The 21,127-nt window shown below is 41.8% G+C and overlaps 1 protein-coding gene across 1 annotated transcript in view; it reads right to left on the bottom strand.

Annotated features, from left to right (window-relative positions):
- The window catches only part of Ciao1 (cytosolic iron-sulfur assembly component 1), a 120,851-nt gene that overhangs the window by 26,908 nt on the left and 72,816 nt on the right, over window positions 1-21,127 (bottom strand). Inside the window, exons 4-6 of the mRNA XM_080282205.1 lie at window positions 15,744-15,885; window positions 7,843-7,951; window positions 780-927 (exon numbers count right to left, since the gene is read on the bottom strand). Coding sequence (XP_080138331.1) covers window positions 780-927; window positions 7,843-7,951; window positions 15,744-15,885 — 399 coding nt within the window. The remainder of the gene's footprint in view (window positions 1-779; window positions 928-7,842; window positions 7,952-15,743; window positions 15,886-21,127) is intronic.

Below are 21,127 nucleotides of genomic sequence, written 5' to 3'. Positions count from 1 at the left end.
ATACCACTCAGGGATAAGTGAGGCTGATCACTCTCATCTTAAATGTCAGGACCAACTTGCCTAGCCCTGGGCTCCTATGCTCCTCATGGGGCGACACTGGGGATGATGGATGGATGGATAGAAGAACATGAGTAATGAAGGATGGTGATGGCAATAAATGGTGAAGGATGGAGTACCTCAAAGCTGATACATGCAGAGGATACAGTGATGTTTGCGAATGGCAGACAAGAGATTGGCAGACTGGTGAAGGGTTTTGTATATGTCTGTGAGTACTGTGCCTTTAAAGTAAATGTTGATAGGTCAGTTACTGAGAAAAAAGGAGACTCCCAGTGTGATGTTACAGTGGATGAAGAGAGACAAATTGGTGAGAGAGTCTAGGTACCTGGATGCAGTGATGTAAAACAGAGAAAAATGTGCAAAAACAGCAGCAAGTAGAGTGACACATGGAAGTAAAGAAGCTGATGCTATTAAGACCTTGATAAGAAGCAGCGGGCTGAATGTGGCAGCCGTGAGAGGCTTACATGGAGTTTTAGTGCCAACTCTAACATATGCATTCAAGACTATGGTGTGGCATAACATGAAGAGTTGGAAGTATGAGTCGTAGAGATGAGACTGCCAAGGAATGTGTATAGAGTGGACAGGATACAAGATAGGGTAAATTCTGAAAGATGTAGAATAAGTAAGTCTGTGAATACCAGAATTGAAGAGGATGAGGTTGAGGATTGGTGGTGGTGGTGGTGGTGGTGGTGGTGAATACTGGCTTAAGATACCAGAAGTACCTGATAAATACACGGGCAGAGTTAAGCTCATTCTTGAGTTTCCTCTCAAATGCCATTGCGTTGTCTATAGTCGCTAGCTGCATTGTAACCTGGTGGCTAAATTGGGGTGCTGCTGTACTATGCTGTAATGGTGTCACATCCTTGCAGTCTGCAACATATAAAATTATGGGATAAAAGTGTAATCTGAGGTACATCTGAACATAAAAGTTCTTTTATAAACATGATAAGATTTTTAACTCATTTAATTAAGATGCTATCTAGTTTTTGGCCTGACCAACAGAAATAATATAGACTCTTTCTCCCTGTATAGCTGTACTTCCAACATACGTATATAAGAACCTTTATTCAATAACTGCGATATAATATTTGAGCTTACACACCTTTTTTTTTTCTTCTTCTACAGAGGAAAAAAATTTATTCTAAAAAAAATTATTAATCAATCATCACCAGCATTACACACACATGCATACAGATAAGAAAAGTTATCTCACATTTATTCTCAAATTCATCTTATGAGTTCTCTCACATGAACCTAAATTTTCACCAACCATACTCTCACCTTATACACATTCCAACATTCATGACTTACAATCTTCTCGCATACCTATTCTAACTCAAGATTCATATGCAGAAACTTCCTACTCATCCAAACATTCAAAACCCACACTCACAGCTCACACTCATTTAATTACTTAACATCCATGCTCACCTTACACCTACTCTATCAGTCACTACCCACACTCACATCATGCCAAGTGCTCAGAGACGTGATGTGCTCTCTGAAGGGATGCAAATGTAATCCTAGGTTGGGGCAGGAAACAGTCAGACAGTTTTAATTTTGTTAAAAAAATACTTTAGTGATTTCCACACAATTCACCTACATTTCATAAAATCACCCCTGTTATGACCATAACATGTCAAGAATGAGACATCCCTAGCATCATGTGTGATGAGGATTAGGGACAAAGTAATAACATGTAAAATTGTGAGACACAAGGGAGAACTGCTGGGCCACAGGGAATGAACTATCACTTACAACAAGGGCTGGACACACTAAAAAAGAAAAAAAATCTATAAGTCATCCCCAAACTCAGTCAATTCAATCAGTCACCACTATACATTCTGCACACTTATTCAACACTATGCATCACCCACACTCCCATCTCACACCTATCCAAGCATTTGGCATCTTCCACACTCCTATCTCACACCTATCCAAACACCCAGTGTCACCCACACTCCCATCTCACACTTATCCAAACACTCAGTATCACCCAGAGTCTCTTTTCACACCAATCCAGACCTTCAGCATCACATAAACTCCCATCTCACACCTATCCAAACACTCATTACCCAAACTTGTCTCACACCTATCTAAAAACTCCCTACCCACACATATTTTGTACCCTAACACCCACCATCACTCACACTTCCATTTCGCACCTGTCCAAACACTCGCTACTCAAACCTATCTTACAACTACCCAAATGCTTACTCGGTACCAGATACCAGTACTTACTGAAAAGGCTGCTAACCACCAAATTAAACCCACATCTACATGAAATCCGGTACTTTAAAGTTCTATCTATCTATCTATAGCCCGACGCCCTAATCCCGAAAAGGGTGGCCGCAGACAAAACGCCTCTAAGATGCTGTGTCACCCACCATTTGACTACCCTCCCTCCAACTCACTCCCCCCTCCCTCATATACCTCTCAACTCCATCCCTCCACCTCATCCTCGGTCTACCCCTCCCTCTCCCTCCCTCCACCTCACCTACATACACCCTCTTAATCAGTCTTTCAGTCTCCATTCTCTCCACATATCCAAACCACCTCAGTGTATTTCTCTTTATCTTCTCAACCACATCCACATCTACCTTACAATGTTCCTTCACTTCTTCATTCGTCAACCTGTCCCTCCATGTCACTCCAGATGCTCCTCTCAAGTAACTCATTTCCACTGTTCTCACTCTTGACTTGTTCCCCTCTAGCAAGGTCCACGCCTCGCTTCCATACTTCAGGGTAGGGATCACAATACCATCATGTAGTGACTTCCTAACTTCCATACTCACCTCCCTATTTCTCATCACTGCTTTCAGTGAACCAACAACCTTCCTTCCCTGCTGTACCCTTTCACACACTTCATCCCCCAACGTTCCATCCTTACTCATCACACTACCCAAGTACTTGAATGCACTCCCATTCTCCATATCCTCACCATCCAACCTCACTGTACATTCTGTGACTTCATTCCTCTCAAACACCATAACTTTACTCTTATTTACATTAACTTTCATTTTCCTCTTCCTACACACTGTCCCAAATTCATTCACCAAATCTTGCAACTCCCACTCATCTTCACTCAACAATACTGTATCATCAGCAAACAGCAACACTGGAATCTTCCAAATCTCACCCTCATTCATTAAAGCCACCCCTACATCCACTGCCCTACCTTGCAACGGCTTTACAACCCCAGCCATGTATATATTAAACAGCCATGGAGACATCACACAACCCTGTTTCAGTCCCACATTGAGATCAAAGAACTCACTCAGCTCACCATCCACTCTCACCATAGCCCTAGCTCCTTCGTACATACTCATCACAGCACTCAACAATTTTCCCTCCACTCCATATATTCTTAATACCTTCCACATACCTTGCCTATCTATTCTGTCATAAGCTTTCTCCAAGTCCATGAAGGCAGCATACACTTTCTTTCCCTTCTCTAGATACTTCTCCACTAAACATCTAAGAACAAATATCTGATCTACACATCTTTTTCCCTTCCTAAATCCCCCTTGTTCTTCTCCAACTAGCTCCTCTGTCATATGCCTAACCCTATCAATGAGTATTCTACCATACATTTTTCCAGTCACACTAAGGCAAATACCCCTATGGTTACCACATACTTCTCTCTCCCCTTTTCCTTTGTATAAAGGAACAATTATACCTGATTTCCAGTCCTCTGGAACCCTTCCCTCTTCCCAAGCCAGTATACACAACTTCCATATCCACTCCATAACAATCTCACCCCCATACCTCAGCATTTCACCACACACTCCATCAATTCCTGGGGCCTTTCCCATCTTGATCTTCTTCATTGCTTCCACTACTTCCGCCCTACTGATCTCTTCCTCCCTCCACTCATCTCTTCCTCTCCCAGCCATTCCCCAACCACTTATACTCGCACTACTCTTACTCTCTACATTCAACAAATCTTCAAAGTGCTCCTTCCATCTCCTCAATTTCTCTCTCTTCTTCACCAACAATCTATTATTCCTATCTTTCACTCCCCTACTATTTCCCCTTTCACACTGCCTTACTTTCTTTACCTCCTTCCAAAACAATTTCTTACTCTCCCTCCATTTCACACTCAGATTCCTCCCAAATTCTTCATCCACTTGCTTCTTACTCTCCTTCACCAGTCTCTTCACCTCCCTTCTCCTGCTCACATATACCTCTCTCTTCTCTCTCTCATCTTCTCCCCTACCTCTATTCGCTAGCCATTCACTATATGCTTTCTTCTTTTGTTCCACAGCTCGTTTCACATCATCATTCCACCATACTGTCTTTTGCACACCCTTGCACATCATCCTCACTCCACAAACCACCTCACACGCTGCGCTTAAGCTTAAATAAAAAATACTCAGGCAGGCATCAAAAGTCTTTTCTGACAACAGTTTACAGTATACAATTTTCTCACTCACTAGAATAAAACTCATCTGAACAAACTTATAAATATTACTTATAAACTTAGTTACTTCAAAACAGTGGGTTAAACTGTCAGTTCTGATGCATTTTCCTTTTTAACCCCTTTAACTAGAGAACACATTTTGTATCTTACTCTTGCTACCAGACAATTTTATTCAGCTTACAAGTGACTTTCTCAACTGAAGGTTAGACATCATTATCATTTATAGCATTCCACCTTGCTCTGTTCTGTGTCAGCTCTCTTGTAGTACCTCAATATTTACAGTCAGTACACACTACCTTATCCCATGTCTTCCTCACGATACCTAGCTGTCATTGGCCTGGTATCCCTACTCTTCTGCACCTCCTCACCCAACTTCCTAGGTCCATCCTGTCAACATGACCAAATCATCTCAATCTCCTCCTTCCTTCTTCATTTCTGAGGCTTTTCACTCCCACTGTCTTCTCAGTTCTTCAGAGGATATCTCATCATCCTGCTTTACCTCACATATCCATCAGGTCACTTTCACGTAATTTAATTCCGGTGTCACCATATTGTTCTCATTTCCACCCAAAGTTTCAGTGCCATACAATTTGGCACTCCTAATACTGGTACAAAACACTGTACCTTTTCTGGATGATAACACTCAACATATAATGATGGGTAAAAATTATCTCACCCTTTTCCAGCCAAAATGCACACTTGCATCAGCCTTCTGCTCATTACAGTACCAGCCCCCATGCTAATGGCATCACTGACAGCAGAATTTGTCCACATTCTCCATGCTCAATGCCTTCATACTGCATGAATTCATTCCAAAGTTGAAATTAAATCATCTGAAGGCAGCATGAATAATAATAATAATACCACTCACTCAATGTAGTGCTGCTGTAGGTGTCTGCTCTTTCCTCTCTTCCTTTCTTCCTCTTCTATCTTTCTTTCCTTCACTCTTTCCCCTTCCTTCTGCCTATGGGTGACTCTGGACTGAGTGACAAGCCAAATGCTTTCCTGTACACCAAAAAAACCATTTACTATGCTGGGTGGTAACCATATAACCAAATTATGGCACCTGGTGGCTTAGTGGGTAATTTAGGCACTCCAGTCAGATTGAGCTTGTGCAGGTTTATATCCATGAGGTGGTTCGGGTTTATTGCTCATGTAATGCCACTCTCGGATGAGTGAGGCTGGTCACTCTCATCTTAAATGTCAGGACCAACTTGCCTAGCCTCAGGCTCCTACACTCCTCATGGGGTGGCATAGGATTGGATGATGGATGGATACAGTAAAACTTCACTATGATGGATTAATTGGAGGGAAGCCTGATCCCATAGAGCCATAATTCGTTATATGTGATGGTCCCTCCTGAGGTGGAGCTTCAAGCACATGTTCATTTTGTTTATAAAGGCTCCAACATGCTTGCCTGCATCGCCCTTGGTCACCTAACGAAAGCTCTCCATGCTGCTCTATCTCTGGCAGCCTCCCTATTCTGTCCCTTATCTCTGAGGTCACACTCAATGACCTCGTCCCAGGTCTTTTTTTATCCGTCTCTCGCAGCCCTACCCCTACCCCTCCCTCCTTTTTCTGCATCCAACTGCCATGCCCCATCCTCTCCACATGCCCAAACCATCTCAATCTACCTTTCCCCATTACAACATCAATACACTCCAGTCCCATCCCACCTCTTCATTCTCCAATCATAATAGGTGTTCCTGCCCTGCAGTTGCCATTTAACAGTTTGGTCCATTCCATTCAACTTGGGTGGGCAGGTGGGTTGGCTAGGCTGATGGGTGGAATGGGAGGGTGGGCAGGAGGGAAGGCAGGGTAAGTAGTTAAGTCAAGATCGGCAGGTGAGTGGGCAGGATAGGTGGGTAGGTGAGTCAGTGCATAGAATGAGAGGGTGGACAGGAGAGGTGGGTGGAGTAGGATGAAGAGAGTGGGTGAGTGAGGCAGGTGGGGTGGGATGGTGGGCAGGGTGGGTAATGTGGGTGGATGGGATGGGGTGGGTGGGTATTCAGGGTAAGTGGGTGAGGTGGACAGGGTGGACTGCATGGACAGCATAAGTGGATGGATGAACTGGATGGACTGCATGGACAGCATGAGTGGGTGAGGGGGTGAGTGGATGGGTGGACTTTGGTGGTGGATGGGTAGTTTCCAGAAGGATATGGCAGAGGATGGACTTGTGCTGCCAGTCTTGACTGAAATGTGAAATAAGTCTTGGGCATGAAGGGATAAATTAGCTCCTACAATCAGAAACAGTGATTTTCCGAAATGAGCAATATCATCCGATGTTAGCCTGTGAAAAATACAAAGGTGATGGATATGTTGCTGTAACTGGAATGAAGTACTGTACCAGGTTATATTAACATTATTAGCTGAAAACAAACCAAAAACAAACTGCAGCTTTCTCATAAATCACCAGGATACTTTCTGTTACTGCAGTCTGTAGGCATAGTATGAGTCAGTACACTACCACTTGACTCCATTGGTAATCAAACCAATACCCTATCAGACCCTGCCAGTTCCTTCCCTCCTTGTCTATCCACCACCCCCCATCCTCCCTCTCCCTGTAACTGATGCAAAAATCAAGCCAATTCAGCATTTTACTATCTAGTGGTCCACTACTTATGTTTGTGCATTTATTTACATTGTTACCAGATCAAAACTGCCACAGGAGAGAGGTTGCATGCTTGAGACGGTGATAATTTTTTCTGAGTGACTGTACAATAATATCTGAAAATATAGCAGTCACTGACCTGGTCCTCACCCCTGTGTGCCCTTGGAAATTTACAAAATATTAAGATCAATTTTGTTTGCCTTTAACAAGCACAGTGACATTATTGTACCTCTCTGACTTGCTATGTGGCAAGTTGAGATGATCAAATGACCACCACACTTACAAGGGGCAGCTGGTCCTCTTTAGGTTCTACAATGACAAGCTGAAGAATTAAAAATGCCTTACAATGACTTCTATCTATCTATTGCCAGACACCATAATCCCGTACGGGGTGGCTATTTGACTCTTGAGTTGTTTTACAGGGAGGGGCACTAACCCTCTACCAACCCACTTGACATGTAGGGAGCACGTATGGTTTGGTTATATGGTTACCACCCAGCGTTGTAAATGGTTTCTTGGCTTACAGGAAACCATTTGGCTTGTCACTCAATGTAAAGCCACCTGTAATGGAAAGAAAAGCAAAAAGTAGTGACAGGAAAGATGGGAGAAATATGAAGAGAAGAGGGCAGGCACAGAAAAAGAATGATAAAGGCTAAGGAAGAAGTAGGCAGCACTACATCAAGTGAGTAGATGATGGTCGCCACCACCTACCACTACTGCAACATTAAAATCTTGTTAAGGCTCAACTCACCAAATGCTCTGATTAGCCAATCATTGACACCACCCTTGAGTGCATCATGGGCGGTATGAGGAGAGTACACCACTATGCCACGCTCAAGACACCGAGCCACAATCCTCTCCTGCAGAAAAGTGACAAAAACAGAGTAGTGATGTACTGCATGATTCAGCAGGACATTGTATATTTTTCTATCTAGCAACTGGTATGATATACATTTTTTTTTTTAATGATTTTGGGAGGAGTTAAGGAAGCACTATTCAGAAGCCTTCCAATAAACAGAAGCATCTATGGTCACTATGCAGTGGCAGATTAAGTATCTTGCCAATGGCATAAAAAATACTACAAACAACAATAAAATATAAAATCTCAAATGCGTACAAACTGTTAACATTTAATAAATGTTAGCTTTTTCTTGAATCACTTGATTGTAACTGCCTTGTAATCAAGTGAAGCAACAAATTAAAACTATCCAGGTACCTCATTTGGATACAAAATTATCTGCTATTCAGCTGTGATCAGACTGGAAAGCTATCTTGAAAACAGTTGTATAATACCCACTTTTCAGTGAGCCCTTATATACATGCTCTGATCATAAATGTAGTCATCAAATGAGGGGTGCACAGATATTAAAACTAAAATTAATGATGGCACACATCTTCTTCTATAACTGCAAGCACTATTCATACTCCATGTTATACTGTACACAAAAGTCAGTAGTATAGAATGGCTCCATAATTACAGTATACTGTACAATTTGTTTCACATCTTGCTGGAAGGACAGTGGAAAGGAGTTATTTGAGAGGAGCATGCGAAGTTATACAGAGGGGGGTACAGACCGAAAATGAGGAAGTGAAGCAGCATCGTGGTGTGGATGTGGATGTGACAGAAAGCATTAGGAGAAATACACTGAGGGGGTTTGACCATGTGGAGAGGATGGAGAGCGAGAAACTAATGAGGACAGTGTATGTGAGTGAGGTGGGGGGGGGGAAAGGAGAAGGGGGAGGCTGAGGATGAGATGGAGGAATGAAATGGGGAGGTATATGAGAGAGGGGGATGTCAGCTGGGGGTAGGGCAGTGAAATGGCAGGGGACAGGGTGACATGGAGGTGATTAGTTTGTGGCCACCCCTTACAGGATTAAGGTGTCTGGCAAAAGATAGACAGATAGATAGATCTCCAAGTTCTCCTTTAAAATACATTCATGCCACATTAATCTGTCAATCCCTTCACCATACAAGACCCCATTGATGCTGAATAAAATCAGCTTGCTGCAGTAAAAATAAAAGAAAAAGTAAAGCCATCATACAGTAGGCCCTTTGTTTGCATGGGCCCAGTAAGCACAATTTCAATTTGCATGATGAGGTAAACCTATTCCTAGGTAATCACTCATGTCATCAAGAATGCCACCTGGGACAGAAAACTACATTACAAAATTCAAAACATCTGCACAATGATACAGCACCTATATCATGAGTACAACACAAGTGCACTCTATGTTACTCTTCCCCACACATCAGTCCTTTGTTTTGGTAACCCGGACCAGGTACGTATTCACATTTTGTGTAATCCATCCAATATGCATGGCTGACAGTATGTTAGTGATAGGGTATGACTTCAGCTGCTAATCAAACATCTATCTCTACCAACAAAGGTAAGTGAGTGTGTCCATCCCTTGAGAGGAAAAGGGATATTTTGCAGAGGCTTAATCAAAAAGAAACAGTGATGGAAACTGCTCATAACCTGAAAAGGACTGTGGGAAAAAACAGGGAGAGCATCCTGCAAGCAATGCAGCTTAATTGTGGTGAAGATAGTCATGTTCAGCAGTACATGGTGAATAGGGTACTGTTTAAATTTATAAAATTGTTTTGGCACACATTATTTCATTCGGTAGTGCATTCCACTGATCAATTGCCCTATTTGGGAAACAAAATTCCTAACATCTTTATCGCCTCTTTTTTTATGCAGTTTTTTGCAGTGTCCTCTTGCTGATGCACCCCCATAAGTTATGTAATCATTTATGTCTATTTTCTCCTTCCCTGATATGCATTTATATAACACAATCATGTCTCCTCTTTTCCTTCTATCCTGTAGTGTAGGTAGATTCATTTTTTCTAGTCTTTCTTCATAGCTTTGAACCCTTAAGCTTGGTACCCATCTTGTAGCGGCCCTATGAACTTTTTCAATCTTATCTATGTGTATTTTAAGATGAGGACTCCAGACTACTGATGCATACTCCAGGGTTGGTCTGATGAATGATGTTATCTTTCTTAGCATGTCTTCATTTATGTATGTGAATGCTATTCTCATATTTGCAAGCATTGTATACATGTTCCGTACCTTCTCGCTGATGTGGTCAGCCTGATATAGTCTGTTATTGATAATCACACCTAGGTCCTTCTCTTTTTCTGATGTTTGTAGGGTTTTACTTCCTAACTTATAATCCCAATCAGGTCTTTTTCCACTTATACCAAAGTTAATTACATGACACATGTCCACACTGAATTCCATTTGCCATGTATTGCTCCATTCATGAAGTTTATTTAATTCTTCTTGTAGCTCTGGACAAGAGTTTGTGTTAGTAATTCTCCTTTGTATTTTTGCATCATCAGCAAACATATTTCGATAGCTTTCATTAAATATAGCTTTCATTTCCAATGTTGCTTTCTATATCATTTACGTACACTAAAAACATAATTGGTGCCGGCACTGAGCCCTGTGGAACTCCGCTAGTCACTTCCCTCCATGATAAGTAATTTCCCCTTCGTATTGTTCTCATTTCTCTTTTTTTGAGAAAATCTTGCATCCAACAATACAGTTTGCCTCAGATTCCTCCTTGATGGTAAAGTTTCCATAAAAGTCTTTGGTGTGGTGCTCTGTCAAATGCTTTCTTGAAATCTAGACAGATACTGTCCACCCATCCTTCTCTTTTCTGTAATGTTTCTGTTACTCTATCATAGTAGCTCAACAATTAGTAACACATAGTTTTCCCTTTCTGAAACTAAACTGTCTTTCTGTTATCATATTGTGTTCTAGATGATCTACCCAAACTTTTCTTATCAGCTTTTCTAATACCGTACCTTGCTTACAACACTGGTTAGTGGTACTGGTCGGCAGTTGAGTGGATTTTGTCTAATCCCTTTCTTGAAAAAGGGAACAATGTTTGCTTTCTTCCAAATATCAGGTAGCCTAGTTTGCCTTGTCCCAAGGATTCCTTGAAAATTAAAGATAATGGTTTACTTAACTCCTTTGCACATTCATGTAGCACCCAACATGAAATTTCATCAGGACCATTTGCTTTTCCTTTGTCTAATTTACTTAACTCCTCCTGTATTTCTTTTTCTGATATTTGTATATCTGGTAGTACTGTATATGTGGGCATGAATGTTCCATATAATCCCTCTCAAAATTATTTTCTTCTGTAAAAACTGATTGGAAATTCTTATTTAGTGCTTCACAAATATCCTTCTCTTGTGTGTAAGTGATCCCCTCATCTATAATGGATTGTATTTTATCTTTTACTTTGGTTTTGCTTTGGATGTAGCTGTAAAACAGCTTCGGTTGATCACTACTTTTATTTACGATGTCCTCCTCAAACTCTTTTTAGGCTTCCCGCCTCATTCTTGTATAATCATTTCTTGCCTGTTTATAGATGTTATATGCCCTTTCACTATTGTGTCTTCTGTATCTGTTCCACAACAAATCTCTTTTTTCTCCTGATTTTTTAGTCAGTATTAAACCACTTCTTTATTTTCTTTTCTGCTTCTTTGTGCTGTGGGATGTACTTCTGGACTCCTATTTCATAAAGTTCACAGAATTTTCTATATATAACATTTAAATCTTGTCTTCTAAGCTCTTTTTCCCAATCTATTTCTAAGAAGTATTTCTTTAGGTCATGACAGTTGCCCTTTTTGTAGTTAAGGCTCTTTTTGTAACTTTCATTATTATTAACTATGTCATATGCAATCCAGTAGTTGTAATTTAATACTGCGTGGTCACTTTTGCCAAATGGAGGGTGATACATTATACTGTCAATATCATTTTCTTGCCTAGTAAATATAAGATCTAGTATTGATGGTATGTCATGTCCTCTTTTACTGGTGCTTTCTTTTACATGTTGTGCTACGAAAAACTTGTGCACAAGGTCCAGGAGATTTTGGTCCCAACAGCTTTCCTGGCTTTTTATATCTAGAGTATTCCAATTTATATTTGTATTGAAATCTCCAGTTAGTATAATTCTTTCAGATTTTTCCTCCATTCTATGTGGTAATGCTCTTAAACTTTGAACTGTTTTCTCTGCCAGGTCTTCACATTCACCTTTTTCCCAAATGGTTGATCTGGGTGGCATGTATAAATCTGCCACAATTACTTTCCCTTCAGACGCACTAATCTCTACTGCGATCAGTTCTACCTGTGAGGGTACATCTAGTTCTATTTCTCTGACTTGCAGATTTTTCTTTGTTAATATTATAATTCCTCCTCTATTTTTTAAGTTCCTATCACTTCTCCATATACCGTATTCCTCTTGGTTTGGTGTATCATTTGATATCCTTGGAGTCAATTTTGTTTCAGTTAGGCAAACAATATGTGATTCCTTTTCTTTGATATAATCATTCATCTCTAGTAATTTAGATATCATTCCATCTACATTAGAGTACATCAACTTAATCATCTTGTTTACATACTTGTCATGACTTGGATCTACTACCTTCCTCCTTTTTATTCCCTCCTGGTTATGTACCACTTTCAAACTTGCAATCCAATTACTTTGTAAAAAAAAATGTGTTCTTCTCCTCCTCAGATCTTTCCTCGTTCTTTGTTTTTGCTTCATCCCTCTTCTTTTTTAGTAATTCCAGTTCTTCTTGAGTTAGGCATCTTTTTATCCATACATTTTTGAATTCCTCCTTTTCCATGAGTTTCTTTGCATTTTTTAGTATCTCCACAGTGTTTACACTCTGGAAGGTTACTTTTAGGGGTTTTGATTTATTCTCATATTTCCCTAACCTTTTGTGTTCCTCTATGTCTTTATTACAGATTTTCTCTGATACTTCCTTCAATATGCTCATTACATTTGCCATCTCCTTTTTGTCTCTCAAGATCTTGTTTTTTATTTTTTCCTCTTCTATACCACTGATTACTATAGATTTATTGATACCTGCTGAATGTCTGACCAATTTAGGATTGTTCTGGATTATTCATTTCACTTCCTTTTTAATGCTTTTTTCTTCAACCCTTGTTTCTAATTCTTTCTTTACTTTCACCATTTCAGCATAAGTGGTTTCCACATCCTTTTTGTAGCTTTGCATCGCTTCATTCACCTGTGTTATCTTCTCAGTATCACTGCTCTGATCTATCAGAGTCCTTACTTGCCTAATTGTCTCTGTATCATTTTGAACTCTTCCATGATACTCTCTTGGTTGACTACTGTACTTGCCATTTCACTCATTTTCCTTCTAAGTGAACCCACTGCTACTGTCAGTTCATCTGTTGTTGTGTCTTTCTTGTTGACTTCCTTTCCTAATTTTTTTATTTCTTCCTTCTGCATATGCAACTGTTTTTCAATTTCTCCATTTCATTCCGAAAAGCCATTTCCAATCTGTTTACCCATTCTAGCAGCTTATTGTATGTCCCCATTTCAACCAATTCCTGGTAGAAATCATCATCCTGCTTTCTACCTTTGTCCCTTTTCTTTTCCAAATTTGCTTTACTGAAGTAGGTGGACATCATGCAGTACTAACAGTACAGATTCTACTTACAGTCCCTGGCGTGGAGTCGCAGACAAAACAACCGATCAGCTGACTGTGTGCATTCCTGCACTGCTTTGTTTATTTTACTGTCTGAACAAAAGTCTTACTTACAACTTTCTCTTTTTATATTAGGACACCATTTAGTTTAATGTGGTACAAAGCTTGACTCATATAAAGATACTAATTTAGGTATGTCCACTTGGCCAGGTTTGGCCAGGTACGGAGTGTGTGTGTGTGTGTGTGTGTGTGTGTGTGTGTGTGTGTGTGTGTGTGTGTGTAATTCACCGGGTCGGTCAGGATCACTTGATGGTCGTGATCGTCAGCTTTTTACCCTCCCGGAAGGGAGCTGAGAGCTCATATAGTCCGATCTAAGGGCAAGGCTGTGACCTTCACACACGCACACACCCGTCCCCTTGCTCCAGGGGGACAGTAACCACCCACTTCGTCAGTGAAACTTTTCGCAACCCGAGCGAGGCGCGAACTCCCGTCCACCAGTTGGCAAGCGAGAACGTTACCACTGCACCAGCGAGCGGTGTGTGTGTGTGTGTGTGTGTGTGTGTGTGTGTGTGTGTGTGTGTGTGTGTGTGTGTGTGTGTGTGTGTGTGTGTGTGTGTGTGTGTGTGTGCATTTTACTACAGTTGAAACTGGTACAAGTGTTTCAATGAAATGTGGCGTGCTGGTTGGAACTGGGGTCACAGATGGGCCCATTACAATTTCATGTTGACTGAAATTTTCTAAAGGGGTGTTTAGGACCCTGATATATGTCTCCATATATATTTCTGTGTTATATTACATGCAAAATATGATGGGATATTTCTGTGGAGTTCCATGCATTTCTGCAGGATCAAGTTCCTGTGTCAATGCATAAATTGCTGGTTTTGACCAAAGCGAAGCATGGTTAAAAAATGGCTATCATTTGGGCATGTGCTGAATGGCCTGATAAGGTCTTGTGACACACTAGAAAGTAATCGCTGGCCAAGGGATTCCAGAATCTACAGAAAGTCTGAATGAAGACATTTGATCAGAAACCATGGCAGTACTTTCACTAGATAGTTTTTTAGTATAATGACATCATGTGCACCTACTTCCTCAGCAATCTATTTATAAGATGTTCCTCAAACATCACAGTTACCTGTTTTATACTTGTAAGAAGGTTTCATCTAAGAACGAGAGCCGGAAAAAAGTACATTACGGAAGTGAAGCTTGGACGTTGTTGGAAGGACACAAGTCAAGAGTGAGAGCCGTGGAAATGAGTTATTTAAGAGGAGCCTGTGGAGTCACATGGAGAGACAGGCTGATGAATGAGGATATAAAGGAGCGTTGTGGTGTTGATGTGGATGTGATAGGAAGCGTTATGAGGAACACACTGAGGTGGTTTGGCCATGTGGAGAGGATGGAGGGTGAAAGACTGACGAAGAGAGTGTATGTGAGTGAGGTGGAGGGGGAAAGAGGGAGGGGGAGGCCGAGGATGAGATGGAGAGATGGGGTGGAGAGGTATATGAGAGAGGGGGGTGTGAGTTGGGAGCAGGGGAGTGAAATGGCGGGGGACAGGGCGACTTGGAGGCGATTTGTTTGTGGCCACCCCAAACGGGATTGAGGCGTCTGGCAATAGATAGATAGATAGATAGAATAATTAGAAACTGTAAAATTCATGAAACAACAAAAACTGAAAGAACCACAGGAAAGGTGATAGAGTACTGTATCATCTGCAAGGTCTCAGGGCTTCTGATGCTAAAGACACAACCAAGGGAACACACTTCAAAAGTGCTTACTATTATGAAAAATTGGGGGAGGTTCCACATGAAGCTTAATGCACTGTGGAGTTTTTATTCTTTTCTAATATGACAAAGACCCTTTACCTCTTCCAGAAAGGTCAGAAGATTGCTAAGCATAATCAAGCTAAAGATCAATCTGACTAGTAACCAGGAGAGACTCATTCCCACCTCATAACAAACACTCATCAAATTTCATGCAACCATGACTAATTATTCAAGTTGTGGGTGTGGTCATTCCCATCAGTAAAACCAAAATGACTACTGTACAGAGATTGCTCTCAGAGATTCCTCACTCTCAATGTACTAGGCAGCAGCTGTGAGGGAATTAAGCTGGGTAACCTTTCTTTCAGTGCCAAATGCTACAATCTGGAAGGGGTAAAAATTAATATTATCTACCTTCCAAGATGAGGAGGTGATCCTCTTAAGTGGGCGGAAGACAGGTGGATGGTATGAGAGGATGAAATCAGCACCCTGCTGTTCTGCTTCTTCAACCACTTCTTCAGTTAGATCATTGGTAAGCAGCATCTTATGTACTGCTCTGGTTGACAAGGTCATCATGAAAAGAGAATTCAGTATAAGTCATCTAATGTTTTATAAAATTATTATTATTTTTCTTTTTTAAATGCATGGAAGAAGGAACCAAAGGCATGAAGCCTGCAAACTGGTCCCTCTAAGAAAAAACAAAAACAAGATAACAGAGAGCCAAATTCAAGATCTGTTCATTTTGAGATGCTTAGACACAATGAGTTTGAAAGACTGGAAATCACAGGCAGTAGGAAATATGGAGAGAGGGAGACAGTTCTAGAGTTGACCTGTTGCATGTATGAAGGACTGGAATGGATAACTCTTGCATTAGTGAGTTGGACAGAAAAGGGATGAGAGTTTGTTGCTAGACAGGTGCTATGTGCCTGCCATAATGGTGGAGGGATGCAAACAGACAGTTCAGCAGAGCAGTGACCACTGATGTAGTGACAGAGATAAAGATGCAACAGTGCTAAGAAGAGACAGAGGTTGAAGGGAGCCAGTAAAAGGAGGAGAATTAATGAGATGAAAAGCTTTTGACTCCACCTTGTTGAGAAGAGCTGTATGTGGGGAGCCTTCCCACACATGAAAGTTGTACTCTGCACAGGGACAAATAAAACCCATGTATACAGACAACAACTGTGTAGGGGTAAAGAAGGCACAGAGTCAGCTTATCACACCTTGTCTCTTGGAAGCAGATTTTACAAAAGAGGTAAGATGTTCTCTCCATGATAAATCCCAAAAGAATGAAACCCCATGTATGTTTATAAATGATGCAGGATTGAGGTGGATATTGTTAAAAATTAGATGGCACTCCTACAGAAGATTTTGACAGATTATTTTGATGCACTAAAACAAATAAGATTACTTTTACCCCAATCAGAGATATGAGCGAAGTCTGACATTAGGTGTGCCATAGCCTCATCCGTTGTTTAATGAGGCAACTGCTGAAATAGACGCTCAGGGAAGTGAATGGAAAGGTGAAGGGTGGAGTCATCAGTGCATAGGTGGATAGGGTTAAATGTACAGCTTAGAAGGCTACTGATGAATAAAAGAGAGTTGGTGATAGGACAGAGCCCTGAGGAACACCACTACTGATAGGTCCAGGATGTGTATGGTGGCCATCTACAACAGTAGCTATAGAATGACCAGAAAGGAAGCTAGAGATGAAGGCACAGACAGAAGGATAGAAACTGTAAGAGGGGAGTTTGGAAATTAAAGATTTATGTCAGACTCAATCGAAAGTCTTTGTGATGTCAAGTGCAATGGCAAAAGCTTTCACCAAAGCCCCAAAAGGAAGATGACCAGGAGTCTGTAAGGTACCTGAGATCACCTGTAGATCATCCCTGGTGGAATCCATACTGACGATCAGAAAGATTATGGTAAGAAAGAGGCTTTAAAATTTTTTGCAAGAATAGACTCACACGATCTATTGGGGGAGGCGGTGGCTGAATCGGTAGAGAGGCGACCTGCAATCCTAATGGACCCAGGATCGAATCCCGGCTGGGGCAGGGAACAGTTTAAGGATTTGAATTTCCTAAGAAGCAGACTTTCCTGATCTACCAGATGACCTGCCGACATGTCGTAAAAGTACCCCCGCTAATACCAGTACATCAGTCCTCTATGAGACAGCCCTAGCATGTATTCAATATGGACGGTGGGTGTTAGCGCCGAAGTGGTGACATGTGGAGGTGTAGGAGGACTACTGGGCCTTGGGATAGGCCACTGCCCCCAAGAAATAGGCCCTGAGCCTTTGCCCAGAGTCAGACACATAAAAAAAAAAAAAAAAAAAAAAAAAAAAATGTACACCTGTGGATCATTTTATGCCTGAAGAGGGTGTTGGCTATCACCAACCCCCTCCCAGCACAAATGTCCACTAACGCACTCCCATTCTCATCTATCTCAGCAGGCACACCCCACTCACCAGCTATTCCATCCACCTTCACATTCCCAACTTTACCATTCATATCACCAATCAAAAACACTCTCTCATTCCTTCCAAACTTTTCCATGCACACTTCTACATTTGTCCAGAACTCTTCTCTCACTCTTCTAGCACGATCTTGCATTGGCGCATACACACACACAATCGCCCACATTTGTATTCCAACTTTCAACTTTACCCACACAATCCTTGACCCAACTGATCCTTACTGTCTTATGCTCTTCTTCCATCTTTTACTTACAACTATACATACTCCTTCCTTTGCCCTCTCATTCTCACCTACTCCTGCACATATACCCCATCCATACTCCCATTCTTTCACTTTCTCCTCTCCATTTTGTTTCAGTTATTCCATATACATGCACTTTCGCACCCTCAAGCACCTGGACAATCTCTCTCTCTTTCACCTCATCATTCTTTGTGCCATTTTTGAAACACAGGATGTTAAAGCAACTGGGCAATAGTTAGAGGGCTAGGAATGGTCACCCTTCTTTGGAACTGGCTGAATGACAGCAAATTTCCAGCAAGAAGGAAAGGTACAAGTTGACTGTAAAAGGCAAAAGAGTTTAATGAGCCAGGGTGTAAGCACAGAAGCACACTTCTTAACCCTTTAAATGCGGATCGTCGCGTTTGCGATGCTCGGCGAAAAGGACATAACGGCGGATCGTCGCGTTTGCGATTCTAGTAAATTTTGAATAACCGCGGGCAAGCAGGCTCCAGCTGGTATTGTCTATCAGTACCATCACCCTTTAGCTACAATTAGCATACTTTACCTTTGTACTACTGACCTCCGTTGTTGCCAAGTATTGCGTTTTTCCCCCATCCCCCCCCACCACGGCCCGGCCAGCTTGGCTGTAATACATGGCAGCGCTCTGAGTGCTCAGAACTGTAAATCTGCGCTCTCCTCTCACAAGCAGTTTATGCTAATAGGAAACGCTTGTTTCCCCTGTTGTAACACTAGCTTTTTTTCTCATGGTTTGCCCCTGTTTAGCGTCAGTTTACCGCAGGCTTTCAAAGTGACATTATGGCGAGTTCTAGCTCTTCCGAGTCAGTGCAAGCGGCCGACAGGAACGAGAATAAAGTGGCGGGCGTAAGGCAGAATAAAAAGCGCGCCGTGGTGATCTTTTGGGAAGTAATATGATTGAAAATAATGTAGTATACATGTTTTTAGCTGTGAAAATGGAAATGTTTGTTGAGTGACAGGAAGACCGCCGCCACGGTGCATGTCGGCCGTATGCTCCGTTGATTTTTAGCCTTATTTTCAGTGCTTATTGTACAAATACGGATTCCAAACTACCTTTACGTTGTAGTATAAAGTTTACTGTGACAGAATGAGGCTGTGGTAAAGGGGAAACCGGGTTGCTGGAGGTGTGAAAGTGAAGATTTGGTTACTCAACTTTGCAAGTCTCCACAAGTCCTTGGGTAGTCCGCGAAGGCTCAACACCAGTCTCTGGAGAAAGCTGAATGTAAGTACTATTTGCCATACCAAGTATAATGTTCTAGGGTTAATCTCTGATTTTTGGCTAATATTTTCCTACAGGTACTCAGAACGCGATACAACCCCGCCACTCGGGGGGGGTCGACTGTTCACGGCCGCGTTTAAGGGGTTAAGGACAACAGGAGGGACCCCATGGCCCATATGCTTTGTTAGTATTGAGGCCACTTAAGGAAGTCAGAGGGGGAAAGTGATGGAGGAACAGCATCTGAACTGTTCAAGGTGGAAATGGAGAAAGTCTGAGTGAAGAGTTCTGCTTTATCAGAGAATGAAATAGCTAAAGAGCCATCAGAATGGAAAAGAGGTTGAAAGGATGACAAGGTAAAGTTGTTAGAAAGGTTTATGGCAAGGTGCCAGAAGGAGCAAGAAGAATTTGAGCTGGAGATATACAAGCATTTAGTACAGATGAAATTATTTTTGGTACAGCGAAGAACAGACTTGGCACGATTCTGGGCGGGAACATAAAAGAGATGAGATTCAGGGGTCTGGTGGCTCCAGTACCTTTTGTTGTGGATAGCATTAGAATATGCGTGATTAAACCAAATTTTTTATGGCATTAGACACAGGATATGAGAAAGGAATGTATGCTTCCATGCCCCAAAGAAATACTTCCATAAAGTGCAAGGCACACTCAGATGGCTCTTGGTCATGGAAACAATAATCATTCATGGAAAAATCAAAGAGATACTGCCTGAGGGCCTCCCAGTCAGCTCCAACGTGCCACAAACGACACTTCTTGGGAGGATCCACAGGTCTTAATGGAATGATACGACAGGTTAAGGTGATATGGATGTGATCAGAGTAGCCCAACAGAGAAGAATGATGGACAGCGTAAGCAGAAGGATTAGTTGTATGGAAAAGGTCACGTATGTAGGAACTCTCTCCATGGCAGTCAGGGATACAGGTAGGGTGCTGTACAAGCTGCTCTAGGTCATTAAGGACAGAAAAGATGTAGGCTTGTTCAATAAGTGGATCAGTGAAAGGAGAAGGAGAGGGGAGTCAAAGGTGGTGGTGAACACTGAAATCTCCTAGAATGGAGATTTCAGAGAAAGGAAACGTGATATGATGCGTTCCATCTTAGAAGTATGAGAGTCACAGAATTTTTCATTGTAGAATTAGGGTATAAGTAAACAGCACAGATATAGTCAGTCAGAGAATGACAGGAAAGCAGAGGCCAGAGAGTAGAGAATTAAGAATATTCAAGTTCAGGAACATGAGAGCATGCTATGTGGATGAACGAATGAGAAGACAAGTGTTGGATGCAAGGGTGAGGAGAGGGTGGGGGAATGGAGTCTCGGACCATCACTTAGTGATGGCCAAGGTAGAGCTGCAAAGAAAGTGGTTGAGGAGGCGAAGGGGAAGACAGGAGGAAGCAGCTCCTGTGAGAAGAGTGGAGAATTGCAAGATAGTGAGAAGAGGACAGAGTATAAGAGCATAGTGGAAGAAAGATTGGGAAGGTATGAGCTAGAGCAGATGGAAGGGGTGGAAGACGTATGTAAGATATTCACGGAAGAGATAAGCGCAGCGTGTGAGGCGGTTTGTGGAGTGAGGAGGAGATGCAAGGGTGTGCAAGGGACAGCATGGTGGAATGATGAGGTGAAACGAGCTGTGGAACAAAAGAAGAAGGCATATGGTGAATGGTTGGTGAGTAGAGGTAGGGGAGAAGATGAGAGAGAGAAGAGAGAGGTATATGTGAGCAGGAGAAGGGAGGTTAAGAGACTGGTGAAGGAGAGTAAGAAGAAAGTGGATGAAGAGTTTGGGAGGAATCTGAGTGTGAAATGGAGGGAGAGTAAGAAATTGTTTTGGAAGGAGGTAAAG

Source organism: Coenobita brevimanus, chromosome 92 (genome assembly GCF_032717465.1).
Source record: "Coenobita brevimanus isolate Jiangsu-jjx chromosome 92, ASM3271746v2, whole genome shotgun sequence".
Lineage (NCBI taxonomy): Eukaryota > Metazoa > Arthropoda > Malacostraca > Decapoda > Coenobitidae > Coenobita > Coenobita brevimanus.
The sequence above is the reverse complement of the archived record's forward strand: the minus strand, read 5'-3'. Positions and strand labels throughout refer to the sequence as shown.